The sequence below is a fragment of the Molossus molossus genome, unplaced genomic scaffold (assembly GCF_014108415.1).
Source record: "Molossus molossus isolate mMolMol1 unplaced genomic scaffold, mMolMol1.p scaffold_m16_p_1, whole genome shotgun sequence".
Lineage (NCBI taxonomy): Eukaryota > Metazoa > Chordata > Mammalia > Chiroptera > Molossidae > Molossus > Molossus molossus.
The window spans coordinates 38,684,163-38,710,975 of record NW_023425344.1 but is presented as its reverse complement, the minus strand read 5'-3'; the positions used below and the strand labels follow the sequence as shown (position 1 = coordinate 38,710,975).

Below are 26,813 nucleotides of genomic sequence, written 5' to 3'. Positions count from 1 at the left end.
TTAGATCCAGTGAACCATAGTAGGTTTATGGGAGTGATTTCAAGGTAACCAAATGAACTTTGACTTTTGTTTTGAATGTGGTGGAGTTGAGATTGTTGATGCTAGTTCCATTTAGACACTATTGTAAACCTATCTTGCCTATTGTGTGGACACCAAAAGAGCCTGTTTATTTTTGGAAGTCTAGGAAAATTGCGTCAGTGTGAATAGATGTATAGAACTAACCTAAAAGTGATTGTTAGTAATATTTTAGAATACAATCATTTCAAGAATTATTCTGGGTGTTTTCAATGTGCTCCGAAATGTTGGCATGTCATTTCAGCGTTCCCATTTGAATTGCTTTTGTGATACTTTTGCACATAAAGGACCGAGAAAAGGACTACTTCGGTTGAAGAAAAAAAGTATAATTTGGTCTTATTTTAATGACTTCTGTGGAAACACTGAGGATGAATTTTGTTGGTATAGTTAAAATTCAGGATATTTAAAACAGTATTCAACAGCTCACAAGAAATTAAACAAACGTGGATAAAGATTAAAACACTTTCCATGTGACTGTTTTGCATATTTCCCCTCCTTGTCATAATTTAACACTACATTCCTTGTTTTTCTTAAATAAAATAATTTGCAGGTTGTTTTGAGTATTTAACATATTTTGTAAGCTGCCTGGGTTTTCCTAAGGGAACGTCCTTTAATGAAACAGGATATAGTTTATGAAGAGAGTATTAAATGAAATTCCATCACCACCACCAGCAAACACTGAGGTGCTGCGTTAAGTGACAATCAAAATAGTGAGTATTTATGGAAGAATTTAGAAAGTGGTTTTAAAGAAGAAATTGCTTTGTAAGCAGTTCTCTGGGTTTCTTGAATAAAAATGGCTAAATGTATTTATTTATATTTTTAAATATCTGTGTTGTCTTCTTATTAGTCATTTCACAGTGTCATGTATTTAATTTGTGGTTTGTTTTGTTTTGCCTTGTAATCTTTACTAGAGAACTGGCTCTTGTATGGGGTGCAGTCTCTAGCCTTGACGACTCTGCATGGACAATGCAAATCTTTCTTCGGCAGGACAGCAGTTGGAGGGCCCAAATCCAGGTGCCTCTTTACTGCCCTCCTGTTCTCATTTAAGAAAAAAGTAAAGGTAACTCCTTTCAATTTTACTTCCTATAGTTCCAACCTCTTCCTTGTTTTACGTCCTGCCTTCTCCATTTTGGGGGCACTTTTTATATTACAGTCAAAGGCCAGTATGATAGAACCAATGGCACACATTGCCTGTTTTGCCCATTTGGGGAAAAACAGTCAGCATCTTCTAATGCCCCTTACTATCATATCCATATTAAATTCCATTTACAGTCTTTAATATAGGTGGAACAATGTATACACACAGCAAACTCTTCTACAAAAAAGGTTTGCTGTCTCTGTGGTGTAATGTTGCTTGGTCCTTTAAAAACAAAACCAAACCTCCATGCATAGCGCTGCTCAGTAAAGCAGTGTTTGAACGTTTGAAGCCTAGATTTTGAGGATACTTCTGGCTGGTATGCATTGGGACAGAATTCTCTACTTCAGGGTCCCCACAGGTCAGGTACAGGGCACCCTGTCTAGCTTTTGGGATCCCTTAGAGAATGGTAATTAAAGCAAGTTGGATTTGATATAAAGTATGTTCCTTAACTCTGAGGGTTAAATGGAAGATGTGATGGTTTCAAATATATGCTTTTAAATTTCTGAGGAAACAAACTGTGACATCGGTTTAAAATTGACATTCATATGTTTTATAACAGGTGTTTCTGAGTTGGCCTGTACTGGTACAAATGCACTGCCGGCAATGGTTGTTCCAGGACTCATGTTAAAATGTAGGAAAAACTATATTATTTTCCAATTGATGTATTATAATACTAGACAGTCATCAAGCAAAAAAAAGAAATTGGCCAGGAACTGCCCTTTACTTTTTCAATAGCTATGAACAGCCTTAGACCATTCTAGAATATTTTGAAAGCTATTTTACGGTGGCGTAAATTGGGGAAGGACTTTTGTATGGCACTTGCACATTTACTCTGTGTAATGATTGAAGCCCAATGATGAGTTAAATTCAGAGCTGTATTGAAACCAGTTAGTGCAAAAAGTCTTATCTTTGTAAATTTTTAATTGTTAACACCAGTTGGTAGCTGTAAAAACATACACCGAATTCTTTCTAATGTTCTGTGTTCTACATTGCTGTCCTTACTGCTTGGTTCTTGGTTTTAAATAAAATTTAGATGTAGCCTAATATTCTAACTTCTAACTAGCTATACATGGCTAACTGATTTTGACATAGAATACCTCTTTTTCCTCAAGTGAACACTTAGCTGAAATTCAAAATGATTTACAAAAAACAAGTATTGTCTTCAGCCCAAATCCTAAATTGCACAGAAGTACGAGGGATAATGAATGATTCAACGGTGCTATATTAGGTTCTCTGCTGATTTTCATGAGTTGTGTGTGGAAATACAATGTTGTGTAAAATGTGGATCATTTTGTTACTGATTTAATATTGCCATTTTAATTTGGTGGTACAATTGGTTACACCTGTTTTTCAAAGCTATCCTTTAAGAGGTAAAAATGTGTTCAGTCTACCTTCACTCAGGCCTCTTGCTATATGATCATTTTCCCAGGTTATGATGTGTGTGGTTTTTTAAAACTACATGTACCATTATAGTGCTCTTTCCCATACTCTTGTAATGTATTCAGAACCTAAAATTACAGCAAAAGAGCCAAGCAGTAGCACTGGGTTTTTTTTTTGTAAATGTAAAAAAATTAGTTCCAGACTTTGTTTCCTTATTCAATCTTAAAAATAAAAAATACCTCAGTGCTGTTTTCAGTATCACCTGCATTTCTCAGAAAAAATCTCCCCCAAAAAACAAAACAAAGCCAACAACACCTGCTTTATGTGGCACTTGTAAGAATTACATTATTTTGGATTTTAAAGAGAAGTGTATTCAATATTTTTAAATCACTACCAATGAAATTTTCCTTTTATTCAACAGTGGAGTCTACCTACATTAATGATTTTTACCTTGTAGCTTAGATCTGAGCTACCAAATTCAAGTTATGTCCTGTTACAAGATTATGGTGCCTCAGAAAGCTGTGCTTATTCAAACATGTTGAACTAGTCCTAGGACCAGGCTGCCTGCATTGCCAAGTTTGGACTATGATGGTACAAGCTACTTCCTAACAAGGGATTATCTTTTCTGCTCTTGGAAAAGAACGTAATTCCTCCCTTGTTCTGTTCATAATAATATGAGGCAGAATTAGGGGTATCTAACTGCAGAGAAAGATGGTGCAGTCTGGGAACTTAACCTGAAATTGCTTTGAACTGCTTTATTTTAATTCATGGACATTGTTGTTTTCTGCTCTGGAATACACACTAAAGATTTGAAACATGACTTTTTCATCAGTATGTGCCACTGCTCCTTTTAACTGACAGCTACTTTTAGATTGCTTCCCGGTGGCAGTTGGCCGTCTTTCCCACAAACTTACTATTAGAGAATGGTTGCTGCATTGACAATGCTGGGTGATTATATTATGCAAGATTAGATTCTTTCTAAATCTCTTCAAATTACAAATGTATTATCTACTGTGGACTTCTGTCGTAGCTCAGTAAACCTGAATTGCTCTGGGTCTACAAGTATACTTCACACAGGAACATTTGGGAGTTTATACAGAACTGTCCTTTAACTTTAAAGAGGCTATTATTAATTACAACGTTACTGCATATGGTAATAGAACACGTCAGGTTGGGAGAAAGCAGTTACACTGCTTGAGTGGAATAGTCAAGTTAGAATGTACTTACATGACAGTGATTACTGAAGTTCCTATGATAAAATGAGAAAGTCTTATCATAATCAATGCTTACAGGCTCTAGAATTAAACTGTCTGATTTGACTCCCTAGCCTATCATGTAACCTTGGGTGAACTCTTTTTTTAACCTTATATTGGTACCTACTACCTTGTAGAACTATGTGAGGGTTAAGTGCTTTACAACAATGCTTGGCCTGCTTTTTTACATCAACTTTAGAAACTGGTCTATAAATATTAATACTAACTTTGATGAAATAGAACATTATGAACTCACATAACACAAAAGGGAAAACAAGCACTGGTCATGCCACTTTTATTTACATTTTATCTATTACATTGTTTATTCAATATAGAAAAAATATGAATACACTCATAGTATTCTCCTTTAATTTGGTAATTCCACATTGTCAAATATTGACTCTCTTATATTGGGTTTCCTACCCAATTTTTTAAAAAAGAGGAAGGATGGCCTGGCAAACAATTCTTGTCATATTATTGATATAACAGTACAGATGTCCTTTGGTGTTTAAGGAGGACTGGTTACAGGACTCTCTCCCCAGTCCAAGGACTTTCAAGTCTCAAATAAAACGATGGAGTATTTTCATATAACCTACTCACTTCTACATTAGGTCATTTCTACATTATAATACCTCATACAATATAAATGCTATGTAAATAGTTGTTGCTATACTACATTTAGGGAATAATGACAGGCCAAGTCTGTAAATATTTAGTACAGACACAACCATCCATTGTAGGCCTAACTACAGAGTATATACATCAGCAACAATAACATTTTTTTCAAGTATTTTTGATCTGTGGTTGGTTGAATCCTAGGATGTGGAACCTGTGGAAGAGCTGGCTAATATACTTACTTCTGTTGCTCTTTTATTTATTTATTTTTTAAACCTAATTTTGAAAAGATGTAGGAGTAAGCTACTGTTACTGACTTGGAAGAATACTTTAAAAGACAGAAATTAATTCATTCTTTCCCCAGGAAAAATTCTGAAAGCACCTTGGATATCCAGGAAAAAAAAAGTATATTCCTTATAAAGTGGTCAGTGCTGAGAAAGGAAATCAAATGGTAGACCCCACTGCACAATGGTTCTGCATATACTATCCTCCCCAAAAGCCAAAAAAAAGTCCTCAAAAAGGAGACCATATTAACATAATTAATGCTGGAGAAAAGAAAAATACACACTTAGACGTCAGGTTTCTTTTAAAAATCCATGTTGCAAATAGAATCAATGATTATTTGTTTTGGACATCATAACTCATTGCTACAAAATACAGTATTTCCCATCACCTTTAGTTTCAATGTACACTATGTACATAAACACAAGAGTTACCTATCTTAAACTAAATACAGATGAATAAAGAACTTGTTAAAAACCAGAATCGGGACTTATAAATAGTGCAGAAAATGCAAACGCCAAAAATACGATGCCTCCTATGATCGTCACTGTAAGAAAAGAGAAAAAAATTAACGAAAAATAACTATAAGGAAGCCAAGATAAGATACTGCCCATTTTTCTTCCAATCTAGTAAATTAACTTTAGAAAACAAATCAGAAATGCTTAAACCTCACTTCCACAGCAAAGAACTCTTCACATGCCTAACTTTAAATAGTATGAATCAGTGTCTTCAGCACTGTTTTAAGAAATGACAGAATTATATTAAATTGAGACCATGCTGACAAGCAACAGCAGAACTAGAACGCATCTTAAAACCCAGTTATAAAAGAGCATGTCCAACAATTTCTGGCTAGCAGAGACATCTTTAGGGCCTACCAAGTACATATGAAATTTTCAGCAGAATCAGTAAATACAGTCTCTACCTTCGATTCCTAACCTTGTAAGACATGTTTTTAGGCCGAAAGTTCTCATATTTCCACATGATTAACAAAAAACTACCATGAATCCAGTAATGCTTCTAGATGAATTTGTATTTTACAACATCTACACGTATGAAAAACAGTCAATGTTTGCAATGCAATGGACCACTAAGAGATTTCATTACAAAGACCAAATCTACTTCAGAAGTAAAAACTTAAATAACTGAAACAACCTGCCCCTTTCCTTTCTAAGCTCTTGGTGATTTGAAGAGTTAAAACATATGGTATTTTCTTTGTAATTAAAAAGATAAAACAAAAAAACACAACTTACCAGTTCTGACAGAGATTTTTTGTGCTATCATTCTTCCTCCAATTACAGCCAGTCCAGTGCATAAGCAGTGTCCCACTGTCCCTCCCACAGCTACACCATAGGGGTCCTGGAAACAAGTAACATTAATTTAAAACCAGGGTTGAAATGGCTACCTGAGAAAGACAACTATTAGGCACCGAAAATGGAACTCAACAACACAAAAAAGCACAAAACCATTCTAAAAATTAGGAATATTTATGAAACGTGTAATAGCACCTGCTTGAAAGAATATGTTTTAACCATACTAGGGCTAGAGTTAAAAGTAGAAAAAACTCAAATGTGTAAGATCCAAATAACCCTAATTCAACCTCTTAGCTGTTGTTAAACTTAATTCACAAGCTTAGTGCTAAGGAGACTTAACCTAGACATTTCTTCCCTTAGGCAACATTTGTATGTGAGGAAACTAACCCTTTATTTACAGTACAGTCTGACTCTGCTTCCTAAGAACAGAGACCCTACATCCTTATTCTCCACTGTGTCCTCAGTTATAATTATCTGGATAAATATGGTAATACCAATGTAATTAAAAAGGTAGGGGAAGCAATGGAGAACGGGTTTGTGTATGATGCCAGTTCAAGTGGAACATGTCAAGGGTCAGGTGAGTTCAATGGTGAATAAACTATGGGACTGCATATAACACTGGAAGAGAATGCAGAGGAGGATGTGGACAACACAATGATGTGGAAATCAACCCTGAAGGAATGACAGAGGAAGGTGTCCTTAAAGGAGACTGAAAAGGTGGCCAGGCATGTAGCCTCCTAAGATGACCAAAGCAGGACCTGTTGATGGCTGCAGTGAACTCAAAGCACTATATCAAATGTACTGGTGAGGCCAGAAACATAGAGTTCAGTGGGTTTCCTAAGCAAAGAAGTAGAGCCAACCCCTGCTCCCATCAGTAAACCCCTTTGAGGCTGAGGGAAAAGGAGGAAGAGGAGGAAAAAAGAGTGATATTTGAAATATCACTGGATTAAATAAAATTAAATCCCTTAATACAGGATTTTTTTTTAGTCTTTGTTATTTTGTATACTCAAACAAAAAACCAGGATGTATTATTGCCAAATTTAGTTGACCCTGGAACCTCCTCAGTTTATTTTTTGACTTAAAGCCGTTAACATGTCAAAGGACACTAGGATTCTGTGACATCCAATTTGGGAACACTAAATTATGTTGGAAGCAGAAATGCATTTCAGGCTAAAATGGACTGAAGTAGACGGTATGGCATGGTTTACACAGAAAACTGACGACCCCCCTCCCCCAAAAAAGAAATGTTAAAGGAATAAAAACATAACATTTTTTCCCCTAAAGAGCTTGTAATATATATATATATCCCATGGTCCAGTAGTGTGGGAGGTGACTAACACTGCAGGCTCACTGTGTGGGGGACCCTGCATGCATTATCTTGTTTCACAGAACAACCCACAAAATAGGTCGCAGGGAGGTGCTGCGGAAATGTGGTCACATGCAAGCGACTACAGCCTGGTCGGCACGTGCCACAGCTAGAACACGGTAACTCAGATGGAATCCTGAGCCTTCCATGAGCCACTGTGCCATTCAGATGATAGTCTGAAGAAAAATGCAATGATTCTTGTCCTCACGATAGCTCATCACAGCAGGACTGCCACCTCCACAACAAAATGGCCACTCACTGTCAAGTCCTAATTTTGGGAAACTGAAAGCCAATAAAAAAGGCTAGAAATCAAGAAAATGATAGGGCAAAGCCTTAGAGTAACATTTTAAAAGAAGTTTGTTTTAAAATATGGGAATAAAATGAAAAACCAATTCTATTTTTTTCAAAATACAGCATTTTTGAAGCTTCTCTGACAAAACAGCCCTGTCCCAAGTATATTAGTCCTGGTCCTTAAACTCTTGTTTTTATATTTTAATTGCAGTGTTTATTAAGGAATCTGTTCCTTTATAATAGTTTCTAGGAGTTAAAAACAAATTCAAATCAAACTAGTTATCTAAATCCTACCATCAGATAAAAACAATGTAATTTAACAGATATAAAAACAGTATTAACCTCAGGACAAGCCTGAAAAGTAGCGAAAATTCCACAACCATACTCTCAGCTCATCTCAATGAATCTCTCTGATTAATAGACTTTTCATGTAAAACTTGATGATTACCCTCAAAATACAGATTAAAAAATTGTGAAAATCGGTATAGTTTAAGTAAGCATTTGATAACTGAACAAGATATAGTAGAAAAGGCTAAAGGACAGACTGCCTTGGCTCTAGTCCTTGTCCCTGCTACTCACTAGCATATGTCCTCAGACAACTCATCCCTTCTCTGGGCCTCAGGTTCCTTATCATCAGAGCAATGGCTAGGAAAGATGTTTTGAGGTCTGTTCTGGCTTACCATCCTAGAACTTCTTATTCTGGGGCTAAGACTTAAATTTTCTATACTCTATTTCCTGAACACAAGGAATAGAAGAACCCAAAGATACCCACTTTTATGGCTTTAGATATTTAATACCAAACTGACCTTCAATTATTTATATCAACTTATATTCTCAGCTCATATATAAAGGAAAGTTCTGAGAAAAAGCCAAGACAACTGCCACGGCATCATTTTGGCAAAACTGAAGAGGATGCAGCAAGATGAATCAAAGAAGAGCAATTAAACTGCAAATAAGAATACCACCTGACTAGAAACTGGGAGAAGGTCAGTTTTAAAGAGTAGCAGCATTACTAGCTAAAACAAATAGTCTAGCATATGAAATAATCCCTTTGCCCATCCTTATCTGTCCAGTGTCCTATGGAACAAAGGAACATGAGTTATGCTCAGTTTTAATACAGAAGCAGTCATCTCTCAACTACCACTCACTTACCTCTCTAGCTGCCAAAACAATTGTAGTTAGTTGAGAGCGATCACCCCACTCTGCTAAGAATGTTAATGTAAGAGCTTGAACAAAGATTGGTGAAATAAAATGCAGCCACTTTTTCTGAGGTATCGTGCTTGTACCCGTTTCAACATCTCCTGGTCCATTTAAGAGTTTGGTTCGTTGAAACTAAAAAAAAAAAAAAAATTACACGAATCCCAAAAGCAAACAAAACTTCACAAAATTAATTACTTTTTCTTTAAAAAGTGTTTAAATTGTACTGAATATGCCTCCAAGAAACTAAAGTTATGTGATCCCAATCTTATATTTTTGAACCACCATCTCACATAGCAGCAAATACAATATTCTCAATTCCTGCTTTCCTCCCCAACAACACAGCAAACGATACTTAATAATCATTTGCCAGCCTAGATGTGGGGGAAAAAATGTAAAATTAAAAACTACAGTTCCTGCTTTTCAGAAGTTTATAATCAATCTAATTAAGGATCTAATTAATGTGTAATTAATGTGATTACACATTAGTATTCATCCTCACCTCCTCTCTCTACCACATTCACACTAACCCAGACAGTCACATCACAGCCAGGTATAAGAATGAAAACCAAGCAAAGTAAGATATTTTTGTGTATTCCACACATCCCACAGCTGTGGTTGACCACTGAAAAACTTCTGTTTAGTGTTTTAGTTGAGTGCCTTCTTGGTCCAGATATTAACAGTGTTATGACTTACTTCTTCATCTTTTTTCTTTAATTCCGCTTGAACTTCTTCCAATTCCTCTTGACCTTCATCTGGACTCATCTTTAAGCCTTCCCGAAGCATTCGAATGCCAAAAATGGCAAATAATGCAGTTGAAACATAGTAGGTATACACCCTGGGGATGACTGTGGTGGCATAGCCAAACAAAACTGGAAGAAATGCCACAGTGTATCTGGTTAATTCGCAAGTATCACAACCAAACACACAGTTACCTTCAGAAACATAATTTACTACTATTAAAAGAATAATGGTTCACATAATATGTAATAGCCTTAAATAATTCCACTTCCTTCCCATCACCAATATTGAACCCTTAGGTCTAGCAGTGACCTAAGATAGCTTATCAAGAAATCAGTGCTCCAGCTGAAGATGGCACGTGTTCCACAGGGACCTGTCATGAGAGAATGAACTCCCTCTAGACATGTTTAGTCATTTAGGTAGAAGGTTAATTTTGATGTCCTTTAAGGATCCTGTTCTCATGTAAGTGATACTTCTTCATCACAAATCTTTAAATTACAAATTTCTATAGTAAAGAACCATAACAAGATTCTCACATGGCATAATTTAAACTCGGCTCCTTTGTAACTATTTAAAATAAATATATTTTATGAAAGAAAAAGAACTCCTTATACATATATTAACATTTACAATAAATTCAAACTTATTCAGTACCATTCTTTTCCATTGTTAAGGAAAGATGACAATTATATAAGTTATACAAAGAAACTATACTTGGAACTACATCAAGATCCCTAGTCGGGGTACATGCAGGAGCAACCAATAAATGCACAGATGGCTGGAACAGCAAATTGATGTCCAACCCTCCCTTTCAAATCAATTTTAAAAAACAAAAAACCCAAATCCTAACTGTGAAAGGCATTTACATCAGTAATATCAGTTCAGTAATTAAAATTTAAAAACTATGGCCCGGCTGGTGTGGCTCAATGGATTGAGCGTCATCCCATGGACTGAGAAGTTCCGGATCAATTCCGGATCAGGGTACGTGCCGGGGTTGTGGGCTCAATCCCCAGCAGAGGACATGCAGCCGATCAATGTTTCTCTCAGATCAATGTTTCTATCTCTATTTTCCTCTCTAAAAAAATCAATAAAAACATTTTTTTAAAAATTTAAAAACTATGAAAGGGCCAGAGGATATTTCCATATGTATAATAAATGTAATTACTCTTTACTTCATCAGCTCTTTTCATAAAATGGGTGCAACAAATTATAAATCTGCCTGAGCATCAAGTATACAACTGTATATGTAAAATAATCCCTACTTCATTATATTACAAAATTGAAAACATTTTAAAGTCATGTTTAGAAATGTACCAAACCTATGCTTATGTGCACATCTATATTTGAATTGTGTGTGTGTGTGTGTACACTGTAAGGCCAAGAAGCAAAGACATCTCAGTAACAGTAAGCCAATTCTGCACCCAGATCTTGTTTTTAACCTCTCCCCTCACATGGCATCTCATTGCTGGGTTTGCATTCTGTGCAGCTCTGCCTCATCTCCACCTTGATAAATAGTGACGTTGGGGCAAGTTACTAAAGTCATGAGCATTTTAGGGTTGAATGAGAAAGGGAGTGAGTTAGGCCCACCCTATTCATAGACCTTACAGAACACCTGTAGCAGCCATTCCCCTCTGGGGGCTGCCAGAACACATCTGTTTGGTTGTGGCTTCCCAGGGTAGGGGGGCCAGTGGGGAGTAGGAGTGGTCTGCTCGATGCAGACAATGGGGGTACATTGTCTTTTGAGAATTCAAAACCAATGATAAAATTGAATAAAGATCAAGCTGCTTTTTATTATCACCATGCACTGGCCAGTTTAAACATTGTCAGTGACAAAAATGCTCTTCTCTTCTTGGGTGGGCCCCTTTCCTCATTGCTTGATACATCACTGCTGGTTAGTTACCCCAAGATCTCACTGGAGCTATAGTCAGTAGTCATGGTTTAGGCCCTAACCCTACTGTCAGGGCCTGCTAACTCGAGATCTCGGTTTCTAATACCATTTCCCACCAAAGGGCTCCTCAGAGAAATGGCTAATTGCAAGACCAGGCAGAGAAGGTATACAAGATGAACCTGCACTATCTTGTTATACTACCAGAAAGGAGAATAAAAACAGACAATGGGAGCATGTCACAAGGACATGGGAGCCAGCTTGAAGGAAATTCAGCCACCAAATCTGGGATGATTTAAGCAACAATATAGTTAAGTAATTATAAACCACTGAAAAAAGGAATTCATGAGTTTATACCGATGATAGATAAACCAATGGAAGAGGAAGAAGAGTTTCTTCTTAGAATAGTATTGGGGCTCACTGGTAAATGCGGGTGGGGTACTAGAGTTAGAAAGCCCATTTTGCGAGTATTGAGGGAAAATTTAAATCATGTAAGGAGTCATCAATTAATGCTGAACTGGGAAACAGGGTATTTGCACTGTCTTAAAGTGTTTCCCTAAAGACTGCATATTAGTTGCAAGGGAAGAAAAAAATAAATCTTAACTGTGTGAATAACACAATGAGGGCCAGATAAGATGTTCTTACAGGGACAAACCTTAGCTATGCAGAGTTCTAGTTGAGAATGCATCATCTCAATCTAATCACAAGGAAACATCAAGCAAAAAATAAGGAATAGTCTACTAGAGGGGGAAGGGACTATTTTCTTTAAAAAATGTTACTATCCTAAAACATAAGAGACTGTGTAAACATTTCGGATGAAAAGTACTGAAAGATCCTACTACAGAGAATATTAGGTCAACTGACAAAATTAAAATATGGGTGATAGATTTAAATAATGTATCAATCTGCATATAAGATACATATTAAATTATGTGTATATAGCCCTGGCTAAGTAACTCAGTTGGTTAGAGCATCATCCCAATACCCCAAGGTTGCAGGTTTGATCCCCAGTCAGGACACATAAGAATCAACCAATGAATGCAAAAATAAGTGGGACAACATATCGATGTTTCCCTCTTGTTCCCCCTTCCTCTTTCCTCTCTAAAAAATCAATAAATTTCTTTTTTAAAATGTGTAGATGTATACTATACACATGTAAATTGTATTTACATGTACACATCTATATATACATTATGTGTGCATATATACACAATTGTATTTAGATCTAGATAAATGGATAGATAGGTCACACATGCTAAAGCAAATGGGGTAAAATGTTAACAGGTGAATCTGGATAAAAGGTATAAGTGTTCTTTGTACTACTTTGTTTTTGTAACTTTATAAATTTAAAATATTTTCCAAAAAGATTAAAAAAAATTTTTTTTTAATTTTTCCTCTACTGATTTTAGAAAGAGACAGAAACATCTATGAAAGAGAACATCAAATGGCCACCTCTTGCATGCCCCGCACTGGGGATCAGGCCCACAACCTGGGCATGGGACCTCTTGGTGCTTGGGTAGACGCTCAACCACTGAACCACACGGGTCAGGCGATTTTTAAAACTTTTTAATGAAATGTGGCAAACCTTTTTAAATGTACTAAACTTAGTTTTCCTTTTATCTTCAGATAATCTTTTAAAAAAACAAGAATTTGTGTTACTATTTACCCTTAACAATCCTATTTTTTCTGCATACTCCACAGGCAGCAGAACACTACTTGGTATTGTAACTTTGTTGCTCTTCCCCTAGTTCCCTCTATTTCCTCTTTCTTTGGAAACCTTCCTCTGACACTCAAGCACTTTTCTTCTGGGAACAATGAGATGTTATTTCTCTTTAACTGCATTAAGTCAGAACAGAGCTACAAATGTATGGTCCTCCTACATGGGCAACGTTGAAGTTCCAAGAAAAGTATTTGAAGTGAAGATACAGATCACTAATTTACAGGTAATAATTAAACTGAGAACACTCAGCATGAGAATATTAGTGTGAGAGAAAAAAGTGGCCAGAATAAAACTAGAAAATATCAATATTTATAGTACCAAGTTATTAAAAATTCTTTTTTCCCTTTATTGATTTTAGAGAGAGAGGAAGGGAGAGTGAGAGATACAAACATCGATGAGAGAGAACATCGACTGGCCGCCTCCTACATGCCAAATTCCACTGGGTATTTGGCCCACACCTGGGCATGTGCCCTGATGAGGAATCAAACTGGTGCACGGGTCAATGCTCAACCACTGAGCCACACCTGTCGGGCCCAAATTATTTTTTTAGAGAGAGTATTTATGGTACCAAATTATTATTATTATTTAGAAAGAAATTCAACCAGAGGCACATGGTATCATAGAAGTCAAGAGAATAAAAAGTTGGGAATGCCCATGAATATGGTCTGAGGGACTTATTAAAATGAAAACTGAACTCTGTAATAAGAAAAGCTGATTATCAAAGGCTTTACAACAGTGTTAGAAGCAGAAATGAGACTGCCAGTGGATAAGGAGTGAAAAGGGAGGAAGGCCTTGAGGAGGAGTGGGAATAGCAGGAATAATAAAGCTCTGAAGTAGGCAAGACTGTCATCCCTGCTGTTAGATGGCACAGAGAGGTTGGATAAATCCCCCCAGCTAAGTGAGGGGCAGAGCCTGGATACAACCCCAGGCAGCCTGTTAACCCTCTGAAGAAGCAGACAGATAGGAGATGCAGGTAAGCAATCTACAAACTCCGACTGACATACCCCCAGGGTACACAAAGACTTTAAAAGGGGATGCGGATGACTGTGAAGGACTCTTATTTCCAGAAGTTCAACTTCCATACTCTACTCTTCCCTAAATGCATCTGCCTGAAAAGATGCTTATATTATAGTTAAGGAGTCGTGCAGGTTCTCCTCTCTCACATCCCTTCTTCACAGTTGCCCTCTGCCCACTTGACAAAGATGCCTTTACCCAGCTGCCTAAGGTGCATTTCCTCATACTACAGAAAAATACTCTAGGGCACCAAAGAAGGAGTGTGAAATACTGGTGTTCTCAATCAAGGCATCATAAACCAGAGATATGGCTTTGGGTCTTTCTGTCTTATACAAGTTCTTGGCTTCAGAAATGATGGCACTGTGGTCAATGGAAATAATGGAGTAATTTCCCCTTAAAAACCATGACTTTTTCATCTCTAGCCAGTGTAAACAACAATCCATTTTCCCTAAAGCAGAGTCTTGTTATAGCAAAGAGAGCATCAGAAAGACTACTAAAGCTCAGTGTCTTATAATTTCACCCAGGTGGCACACTCATAGCTGGGTCCCATGCCAAATCTATCCATCCATCCACTTTAGAATTAGAATTCTAAAGTAGATGGTTGTCATGGGGATGCATATCATGTTTATTTAAATTCAAATACCAAGTCAAATGCTTTCTGCCAGAAAATGAGCCTGACTTAAGATGATTTACTATGGACTCACTAGAACTGCCATAGCCATTAGGTAATGTGGTAGACATTGTCCATAAATTGAATAAGCTAAATCTGCAGTTCCAAGGTTCCAGAAAAATATATTTAAAACATATGATGTGATACAATTTTTAAAATGAAATACTTTATTGGCAAAAGTACACTGAAATGAACAATATTTCAATTTTTGCAACCATTTCTAAATATATCCAATTATACAAGGTACTTCTAAGTATAAAACTAATATATATAAGAACAGTCAATTGATAAATTTCAGAAAAACCTGTTTTGGTATACTGGATAGTTTCTAATTCTCTGTTTTCAACAAAATCAACAGAAGTTAAGTTGTCAGCTGATAAATCTTTAAATACTATTTTTGATGATAGACTAGTATGTGATTTTTAGCACACAACCAAGGAGTTCCAAAGAACTGAGTGACATGGCTATAACAAAATTTCTTCTTAATTATTTATGTGAATAAAATTTCTCAGCCCTTAAGTCTATTTAAAAATAAAATAAAAGGATCAGAATTGATTCTAAACCTTGCTCCATACTAGTAATAAGTCTCCATAGACACATAAACTAATTTTAAAAATAACAGTTCTATCGCCCTGGCCCACTAGGTGGCTCAGGTGGTTGGATTATCGTCCTGTATACTAAAAGGCTGCAGGTTTGATTCCTGGTCAGGGCACACACCTGGGCTGCAGGTTCAATCCCCATCAGGGCGCATACAGGAGGCAACTGATAGATGTTTCTCTTGCTCATCAATGTTTCTCTCTCTCTCCGTCTCTCCACCCCACTACTTTCACTCTAAAATCACGTGAAGATTAGAAAAAGAAAATAGTTGTATCATCTCATTAGGAGAGGCATTTCCAACTTAAAAAAAAATGTTTAAATCTCTGATGTATTTTGCTTTAATCAACTGTGTACTAATAACTATAACTCTAGTCATAAATACTGTCAACGTTTAGAGACTTAAAGGAAATTTTCAGCATCTTTTAAAATTCATTTTATATGCATATTTTTGCTCCAAGTAAATACGACAGTGTGATCCAACAAAGATTTCCAAGTAAAACTGTGATTATTAGAGTAAAATTCTATGAGAAAAGCAAATGAAAATAAGGAAAAAGAACAATGTAAATTTCCAAATGTTAAAAAGTTTATTAATGGTTTTTTAAAGGAACAATGGTGACAGTGGCTATCAAATTGCTAGTGGCATTTAGAGTCCACTGGGTATGTTTCAAAAGAATATCACAAAGCCCTAGCCTGTATAGCTCAGCTGGTTGGGCATAGTCCTGTGTATTGAAAAGCTGAAGGTTCGATTCTCGGTCAGGGCACATGCCCAGGTTGCAGGCTTGATCCTGATCCCCGGTAGGGGGTGTACAGGAGGCAGCTAATCAAAGTTTTGCCCTCAGACAGATCCCCCCCGCTAAAAATCAATTTAAAAAACTTAAAAATATAAAAGAATACCTTACAGTTGTGTTTTAAACACTACACCAGAAATTAGAACTTTGTAGTTCATTAAACCTGAGACAAGTTTGAGTTATATATGTGATATATACTTTTTCAAAATTATTTTAGATACACAAGGAAAGGTATGAAGGCCACAGATACCACCTATTCTTTCAAACAGTACAGGTGAGAAGAGCTGTCAGACAGTAACAGCAGCTAGAGGGAGGTGGGCCGAGGGTCAGGACAGGCGAGACTTAACCCCACCTCAGCTGAGGAAATGGAAATGAACACAAAGAAGAGGTAGGGGAACTGATGGAGCCAGTTTCTGAGGAGGGAATGGGAAGAGAGGCTGCCTTCTAGTTCTCCTTGAAGCTCAGTTTCCAAACTAAAATTCTCTGATATTATTGAAACGCATTCCGAACAAGTAACTTCACCATTTACAACTCTCCCCGCTTTTCCTATAATCAAAATTTACTTTTGAAGAGAAACTTGCTGTTTAAAAATTTTTTTTTCTTTATTGATTTTAGACAGAGAAGAAGGGAGAGGGAGAGAGATAGAAACATCAATGAGAGAGAACACTGATGGCCGCCTCCTGCATGCCCCCCACTAGGGATTGGACCCACAACCTGGGCACATGCCCTGACCTGGAATTGAATCAGGGACCTCCTGATGCATAGGTCGATGCTCAACCACTGAGCCACACCAACTGGGCGAAACTTGCTATTTTTGCTGTGAAGTACAAATATGACTGTTACTAATTTCTAAAACATGAAAAGTAGTAAGATTATTTTAATCATTAAAATACTCACATATGTTTTAAAAGACGTAAATTTTAACAAGCATCCAAGCAGCCAGAAATGGAACTTACTGAAGGAAGAGGAGTTAATGACTGAGCACTTGAAATGTAAGATCTCATTTTAAAACACAGCACAACCCTGTAAGGTAGGCAGATATTATTTCCAATTTACAGATGGGGAACCTGAACTCAAAGAGGCTAAGTAACTTATCAGTATGCTAATAGACAGTATAGTCACTGACCCAAGTCTGACTCTAAAGAAGAAGCCTACTATTTTCTACCCAACTACATGGCTCAGGGTTGCTTCTGAATCAGAGACTAAATTATGTTGAATTATTTAATGGTAAATTTATTTTATCATGGTCTAATTCTTTGAAAAATTGAAGCCTATATAATAGTAACAGAAACTAAGACTCTAAGAATGTTTTACTCCTTTACTATAATGGCTAAGAATAGCTTAACAGAACACAATAAAACAAGTGACTCCTTAGTTATTGATAGTGAATGTCCTTCAACAGAATATGCAATTGTCTGTGGTTGCTTGAGTCCTACTTGTAAGATATTAGACATAAGTAATCTTTTCTGGACTGAAAAAAAAACAAGCAATAATACACAACAGAAGCTAGGATCCCAATCCAGTGGATAAGTGAGGAGTATGCATCTTGAATGAATAGCTGAACATTTAATTTTTAAAATGCAATCTAGTTTTCAGAATTTATGTACTGAATGCATTTTCTGTTTACAAAACTCTGGAACATGAACCAAATTCCAACATAATTAGTTGAATGATTCAGTGACTCAATGCCAAACACCATGCTTTTGCCTAAATCCAATAAACTTACTAGGAGGAAAAGCACACTCACCTGACAAGCACGTCATTAAGCCCAAGGCAAGCATAGCACCAGCCAACACCGTCAAACGATTATAGCGCATTGCCATAATGGCTGCTATAAAAAATGTCTTATCACCCAGTTCGGATACAATAATAACTGATATGGCAGCGACAAATGCATGGATAAATCCCAAATTAGTTTGGGTAGCTTCATCTTCTTTATGGGTATGAACTGGGACAGCTGGTGTGAGTCCTTTCTGAAATAAAAAATATATATATACATCAGCTGCTTTTTGAAAGAAGTCATTATTTACAATTATTTTATTATGCATGTGAATTAAGATTATTTTTCTGTCATGGGTATTAGATTTATTTACTGTCTAATCACTTTGAAAGCCCTTAGTAATGACAGAAACCTCTAACTGACGGTTGCTATAACACACATCCAAGTACAATTCTACAAAACAAACAAAAACAGTGTAGACCAACTATTAAAATTACCTTATTTTCTAAGAATTTGTGAGTTGAGATTAAGTTCTTAGCTTTTTATTCGTGACTTGTGTGAAAGACCAAGGTATGTTTATCAAACATTCAAATAACAAAAAGCTGAGATAAATTTCATTAACACTTTAGAGGACAGAGTAAGATTCAGAAAGCCCTCAACAGGCTAGAGCCAGAGTTGGCTCTAGCTAAGATGAGGTCTAATATAGCTGGATATATAGGGATGGTCCTACACTAAAGGCTAAAAATATCCTAAGCGATAATATGGCCTGATAGAAAAGACAAACTATTGTTTTGGTTGTCATTAGGTTATTTTAAGTTGAAAATGTGACAAAGCTCCAAAAGGGCAACAAGCACGTTAAGCACTTTAAAGAGTTAGTGACACATTCATCATTCTGTGCTGCTCATTCTTTAGCCAAAGTCCTTTACTGGTTCTGAGGCACATTTTAAGAATACCAATGGCATTCTTCTCAGAATTAGAACAAGTAATCCTAAAATTACCATGAAAGATCCTGAATAGCCAAAGAAATCTTGAAAAAGAACAAAGTGGGGATCATGCTCCTTGATATCAAACTATACTATAAAGCTACAACAATCAAAAATCAAAACACACCCTGGCCGGTTTGGCTCAGCGGTTAGAGCGTCTGCCTGAGGTCCTGAGAGACCCGGGTTCGGTTCCCGCTAAGGGCACGTACCTCGGTTGCAGTTTGTCCCCGGCCCTGGTCGGTTGTGCGGGTGGCAGCCACTCGATGTGTCCCTTCACATTGATGTTTCTCTCTCTCTCCCTCCCACTCTACCTGAACAAAAAATGGAAAAATGTCCTCGGGTGAGGATAAAAAAAAATCAAAACAGTATGGTACTGGCATATATACACACACACACATACACACACACCCAAAGGCATCGACTAGAGAGCCCAGAAATAAATCCTCACTCATATAATCAATCTATAACAAAGGAAGCAATAATATACAATGGGGTAAAGACAGTCTCTTCAATAAGTAGTTCTGGGGAAACTGGACAGATACAGGCAAAAAAACTAAATTTGACCACTTTCTTACACTATATATATAAACTCAAAATGGATTAGACTTAAAAGGAAGACCTGAAAACATAAAACTGCTAGAAGGAAACAGGCATTAAACTGACATCTGGCCCTGGCCAGTTTGGTTCAGCGGTTAGAGCATCAGCCTGTGGTCCAGAGACCTGGGTTTGGTTCCCGCTAAGGGCACGTATGTCGGTTGCAGTTTGTCCCTGGCCCTGGTTGGGTAGTTCGGGTGGCAGCCACTCGATGTGTCCCTTTCATGTCGATGTTTCTCTCTCCCCCTCACTCTGTCTGAACAAAACATGGAAAAATGTCCTCGGGGTGGGATGGAAAAAAAAAAAAAAGATAAAAAATAGTAATAAACTGACATCTGTCTTGCAATATCTTTTTGGATGTCTCCTTGGGCAAATGCAACAAAAGAAAAATAAATGGTAACTGCATCGAACTAAAAAGTTTTTCACAGCACAGGAAACCAATAAAATGAAAAGACAAACTACTGAACGAAAAAAATACAAATTAATTATACATGTGATAAGGATTTAATATGTAAAATATATTAGGAACTCCTACAGCTTAACACCAAAGAAACAAATAATTGAATTTAAAAATTGGCAAAGGGCCTGGCCAGTGTGGCTCAGTGGATTGAGCATCGTCCCACGGACTGAGAGGTCCCAGTTCAATTTCCACTCAGGGCACATTGCCTGGGTTGCAGACACGGTCCTGGAGGGTCGGGGGGGGGGGGGGCGGGGGGTGCAGGAGGCAACTGATCAGTGTTTCTCTCTCACACTGATGTTTCTATCTTACTCTCCCTTCCTCTCTCTCTCTAAAAAAAAAAATCAATAAAAACATATTTTTAAAAATGGGCAAAGGGCCTGAATAGAGATTCTTCCAAAGACAGATGACCAATAGACATATGAAAAAAAATGCTCAGCATCACCAATTATTGGGGAACTGCAAATCAAAACTACAATGAAATATCACCTCACAGCTGCCAGAATGGCATCACCAATAAATCCACAAACAACAAGTGTTGGTGAGGAGGTGGAGAAAAGAGAACCCTTATGCACTGTTGATGGGATTGTAAGTTAGTGTAGTCACTATGGAAAACAATATGGAGATTCCTCAAAAAATTAAAAATAGAACTGCCATATACTCCAGCAATTCCTCTGCTGGTATTTATCCAAAGAGAACAAAAATATTACTTCGAAAAGATATATGCACAGCTGTGTTCACTACAGTATTGTTAGTAATAGCCAAGATATGGAAGCAATCCAGATGTCTATCAATAGATGATGGATAAAAAAGATATAGTTCATGCATGTGCGCGCGTGCACACACACACACACACACACACACACAGACATAGGAATATTATTCAGCAATAAAAATGAAATAGTGTCATTTGTGACTGGATGGACAACATAAATGAAGCAAGTCAGACAAATATTGTATGATTTCACTTACTTGTGGAATCTAAAAACAAAACAAATGAATAAACAAAACGGAACAGAAAACAGATCCATAGTTTGAGAATAAGCTGATGGCTGCCAAAGAGAGAGGATAATAAAATTATATCTAGAGAGAGGGGGAGAGAGAAAACCAATTCCTTGTAGGCTGTAAATGTCTTCAGATAGGTCTAACCAGAAAGTGCTCTGCACTTACTCATTCACTACCCAGAAATATAAAGGAGTTAACAACTGTGGGGCAATCTCTGACCAATTAGGGCAGTCAGTTCTGAAGTTCATTTCATAAGGTTCCTTCAAAGTCCCTGCAGAATTCAATACTAGTCACTCATGCAATGGCATAAGGTTCCTTCAAAGTCCCTGCAGAATTCAATACTAGTCACTCATGCAATGGCTAACTTGAAAATGCATTGGGGTACATGCATTTACCTCCTTCCCTGAAGTGACAATTTGAAAGAATATGGCATGTTCTGAGAACAGGAAGTAAACCATCAGATGCATGATTGGGGTAACATAAGATAAACAGAGCCCAGACTAAAAACCCTGTATAGCTATGGCCCACTTTAAAGGCAAACAAGAAGCCCTTAAAAGTTTTTAAGGAGAAGACACAAACACGATTTAGGCACTATGACTAATACATCAGGGCTAAAAGAAAATACCAGTCCCTGGACCAATTAATTAGGAGGTCAGTTGCAAAGACCAACGTTAATAGAAAAGGAAAAAAATTCTGGAAATGATGGAAAGGAAAATCAACAGAACTTTAAATAGAGGGGAGAATCAAAGATGATGGTTAAGGTTTTCTACCTGACTAAGAGAAATACTAGTATTCCTACAAGGTATATGGGAAAGAAAAATAAAAATAAGGGGATTGGTTTCAGACATGTTCAATTTGAGGTGATAAAAGCATTTCAAATTAAGGTTTCCAAGAGGTCATACAAATGGGACTCTTGTGTTTTGGCCAGCACAGCCTGACGGAACGTATCTGGATGCTGGGAGCCTAAATTTATCAGCTAGAGCTTTGCAAGTAGATGAAATTTCCACAGGAAAAGGCAGAGATTGAGTTGAAAAATATGAACTTTAGGGAAAAGGATGGAGGTGGGTAAAAAAAGAGAGAAAACAAAGATTGTCTTAGATATTTAGAAAGTCAGGCAAGAGAGTACCACAGATGGTCAAGATAGGGGCAAACACCATTCACTCACCTACTATCTAGATGCCAGGTATTTTCATATACATTGTTTTATAAGAGCTGATATCCCAACTTAACACAAGAGGAGAAGCTGAGGACCAATAGCGTTAAATAATTCTCCCAAGTTCACACAGCAAAGATGGAGTCCAACTCTTCTAAAACTAGAGAGGTTAACAGTGTCAAATGAGAACTGAAAGAGAGCCCTGGATTTAGCAATTAGGTAAGTTATAGGTATCTTTCAAAAATAAAATTTCAATAAAAAGACAGGGGCTCGGCCCTGTCTGGGTGGCTCAGACAGTTGGAGCATCATCCTGTACATCAAAAAGTTGTGGGTTTGGCCCTGGCCTGTTTGGCTCAGCGGTTAGAGTGTCAGCCCGCTGACTGAAGAGTCCTGGGTTCGATTACTGGTCAAGGGCATGTACCTCAGTTGCGGGTTCAATCCCCACCCCTGGACATGGTCATGTGGGAGGCAGCCAATTGACATGTCTTTCTCACATCAATGTTTATCTCTCTCTCTCTCTCCTTCCCTCCCATTCTATCTGAGAAATCAATGGAAAAATATCCTCGAGCGAGGATTAAAAAAAAAAAAAAAGTCAAAAGGTTTATACGGGAGGCAACTGCCTGATGTTTCTCTCTTTGCCTTTCTTTCTCTAAAATCAGTAAAAACATATCCTCAGGTGAAGATTAAAAAAAAAAAAAAAAAGACAGGGACTTAAGCCAGATAATGAAAGACTAAAGCAAAGTGAAAAGCAACTAATTTCCTAGATAGAAATTTGGTTTATAAAACTGAAGAACAGACACTACAGGCATACCTCAGAGATATTGCGGATTCAGTTCCAGACTACCACAATAAAGTGAGCCTTGCAATAAAGCAAGTCGTAATCTTTCTGTTGGTAGGGGGTCTTACCTTGAAATTTATCAAGAACGCAACACCTGTGAAGCACAACAAAGCGAAGTGCAATGAACTAAAGTATGCTTAAAATGCAGTCAAGAAGAGCTTAATGGCCTGTTTTCTTTCTCCAAATGGGAAAGAACCTGGTTGTGTGTGTGTAGACAGATAGAAAAGAACCAATGAAAAAGAGAAAATATAGATATTGGGGAAGAAAAATACTGGAGGTCAGAGAATAGGCACATGGACATAGAGAAGAGGTATGGAAAGGATGATAGTTTTCTCCAGTACCTAAAAAAAGGCAGAAGGTATGGGCAGAGAAGCAAATATTTAGATGTGTACAAGAGGGTCAGATGTGGTGACTATTAATTCCAATTTTGATATGCTACTATTCAATTGCTGTGTAATAAAGTAGTAAGTAATAAAATACAGTGTTTTCCTTGGTACAAATACCACTATTTCATTATTTTAACTTGGGTCTGAAATCCAAATTATTACATTTTAAAGAGTCAACAAATTATACTTTTAATAAAAACCTGAATAACTCTTAATCAAAGTTAACATTAGTTCCAAACTGAAAAATCTTAAAAAGAAAAAAAAAAAGTACACTTATTTAGAAAGTATTCTTTTACACTTTCATGATCTTCAAAGGAAGAAAATGACAGTCAACCATGAAATATAATTCCTATTCTAGTTCTAGAGTTCAAATGAATACATATGTTTGACTACTGAAATCGATACAGATACCTGTATCAGAATCTTCACCTACACATGATGAAACTAGGGGAGATGAAGATGCCTTCTTTAAAAAAAGACTGATGTCCCAGCAAAAAAACCAAAAAGTTGCTCAACAAAAGTTTTTAATGGATTTATTAATTTAAATATTTGAATGGTATTAAATGTTTCATTGATTTTGTTTTAAGGATTTGTTTTGATGGTAGAACACCAAGCAGTGAATCCAGTAACATAATTTTCACTTCATTCTGACACAGTAATCCTGAGCAAGACAAGAGTCCTCACACCTGATGGCCTCAATCTTACCTATGAAGAGGCTAGAACTGGGAGGTTGGACTGGATGAAGCAGAACTATGGAAGGCCTTCTCACAGTTAAAAGATAATAAATAAAAGAAATGCCAAGAAACAGAAAATATCAAGAATTTGTACTGGGTCAGTTAATGGGCTTTGTGGATTTATGAACAGTGATACTTAACCAGAGTTCTTGGGACTTCCAAAATATGCAGCAAATTAAAAATTATCTTTATTAAATCTGCTTTCCCTCAACTAAAAGGACTTAATGCTTCTTATATTACATACTCAGCCCAGGAAAGAAATAAGAAAAGTAAGAAAAAACTAAGTCACTAGAAGCATTAACTGCATAAATGAAAGAATACAAATGATTAACAGTACTTTTTTTCATGTGTTTGTAATTTGGGGTTTAACTGTAAGTTCAGAGTGAACTTCAACTTTTTTTATCTGATCGCAGAGAGAAAAAAATACAGCAAAGTAGAAAGCTGTGAGAAATTCAGATATTTTGCTTCAAAGCACCCTGTAAGATATAACTACATTTTAATAATACATCTTACACTTGAATGCCTACCAATAAAGGAGAGAATTTCCCCCCTCCATTTTCAGAAATCCACTCTCACAGTGGCATGAAAAGTTAAAGTTTAAAAAGCCTATTCTTTAAAAATATGTCTTCCAACATGCTATATAGTACTGTAAGTAGAGGAAAAAAAAAATAGTTGAGCCATATAAAAAAATTACATGAAAATATAATTAGAACCGGATTCTATTACAATATAGAAATTAGAATAAATTCCTATAGAAAAAGAACCATCAAGAATATATAAAAATATTAAAGACGAAAATCATATATTGTGCCTACCCCTTCTCTCCAACCCCCAATTTTAAAGACAAGGATCTTTAAGACCACTTAAATATGGTCATTAGATACTGTTGACTATTTTACATGGCTAGATTTTTTTTCCTAGTTGTCTAAAGGGTATTATTTTATATCTCAAGAATCACTGTATGACTAAAACCTTAATGAAAGGCCTGGAAAGTTACATTCAAAATAGCGCTCCCTCACTCACTAAGTTAACCCAAAATAGTTATTGTTTGGAAAAAAATTCCGAACTTCTGAGTTAAATGACAGGAGGCTAAATGATAAACTCTTAAGAATAAATATGAATCAGCATTTCAGTTCAATTTCAGAACTGGAAATGGCAAGCAGGGTCAGCTAAGCCGAGGAGTGACAAGCAAGAGAGATATCACTTTAACCAAGTAAGGAAGTCTTCACAGAGGTATCTGCTGGTTCTCAGAAGGTGGCAAGTTTCTGACCAGTGGGCTTCAAGCTTACTGAAGCCTTTTTAAGGAGACCTTTTGTTGGAGAGACTAGCCACCGAGCACATGGCAAGATCTCATGTTTGAGTAAAGCACGTGAGCAAGGAGCGGTGACTAAAAAGCCTGGACGTTGAATGGAGCCAGATGAGAAAGAAACCTGCACATCCTGCTGAAGAGGCAGGACTGAAAGCAGTAGGCACGGGGAACTCTGAAGATTTCTAAGTAAAATAGAATTCAAAGTTTAGGAAGGTTCACTGGATGGGGACAGGCTGGAGTGAAAGTGGAGGGGTATGGGGTTTGAGCGCCAAACCGTCCCCTACTAGGTCAGAATTCAGGAATCCAAACTGGAAATGAGAAAGTCCAGGACTGGTAGACAGAAGAAACTCAAAAGCGCTGCCAAGATTTTGAATACAAGTGACTAAGTGGTTCTATTAACATAAATTAAGACATTAATTAATACCTACTTAGGGAAGGCCAAAGGATAATTCTGGTACACTTATATGTTTAGTTCTGGCATCCCACACCGCCGCACCACTCCACTACTGCCAAAGACTGATTATTCCTCTGCGTTTTTAAGGGCTATTTCCCACAAGCAAAAAGTTTTTCAAAAGTAAGAGTCATACTTCATAATCCATGTACATTTGGCAACAAACAAAAACACAAGCCGTGCAAAGCTGAATGTGGGTCAACAGTTCGGGATAAGCTGTTTCAACAATGAAAAGCCCGACGCTGTTATCCTCAGAGAATAGAGAAGCCTCCCCGCTGCCCTCTCTGCTCGACTTCCTGCTTGGGGTGAGTGTTCCCAGCTCTCCAGAACACATCAGATCCACAAGACTCCCGTTCCGCAGCAGCATCTTCGTCCTCCGGAACCAAAGGATCCCAGGGGGCTCCTTCCCCGCCCCCCCGCCCCAGGAGCCGGGCGAGGCCAGGCCTGACCTCCGCCGTCTTCCACCCCCCGGAGCCAGGCCGGCTCCCCTCCCCCGCCTGCAGCCCCAGGCCGAGGGCGGAGCTCCGGCGGCCGCGAGCCTGGTACCCGGCGCAGCCTCGCCCGCCCCGGCCCGTCAAGCTCACCTCGGCCCGCGCAGGCTCCGGACCCTGCACGGCTACGGGCTGGGGCTGCAGCTGCTGAGCAGGCGCCGGCGGTTCCTTGTTCCGGTGGCTCAGGTCTTCGTCGGGGACAGCCCGGACCCCGGCCGGGGTCCACAGCAGCAGAAAAAGCAGGAACAGATGCAGCCGGGGCGCAGAGGCGCTTCCGCTACCCGGGGCCGCCGCCATCCCGCCCACCGAGACGGCCGCCGCGGGAGGAAGTGTGGGCGACGGGAAGCCGCGACCCGAGCCACTGCGCGGC

General features: G+C 37.7%; 1 protein-coding gene across 1 annotated transcript; it reads right to left on the bottom strand.

Annotated features, from left to right (window-relative positions):
• Nucleotides 1–4,140: 4,140 nt before the first annotated feature.
• Nucleotides 4,141–26,792, bottom strand: TMEM165 (transmembrane protein 165). The gene is made up of 6 exons (XM_036242966.1): nt 26,537–26,792; nt 18,070–18,295; nt 9,604–9,779; nt 8,863–9,042; nt 5,994–6,099; nt 4,141–5,290 (listed from the first exon to the last, which is right to left on the bottom strand). The coding sequence occupies exons 1-6, from the start codon at nt 26,738–26,740 to the stop codon at nt 5,214–5,216; spliced, it is 969 nt and encodes a 322-aa protein (XP_036098859.1). The 5' UTR covers nt 26,741–26,792; the 3' UTR covers nt 4,141–5,213.
• Nucleotides 26,793–26,813: the final 21 nt, after the last annotated feature.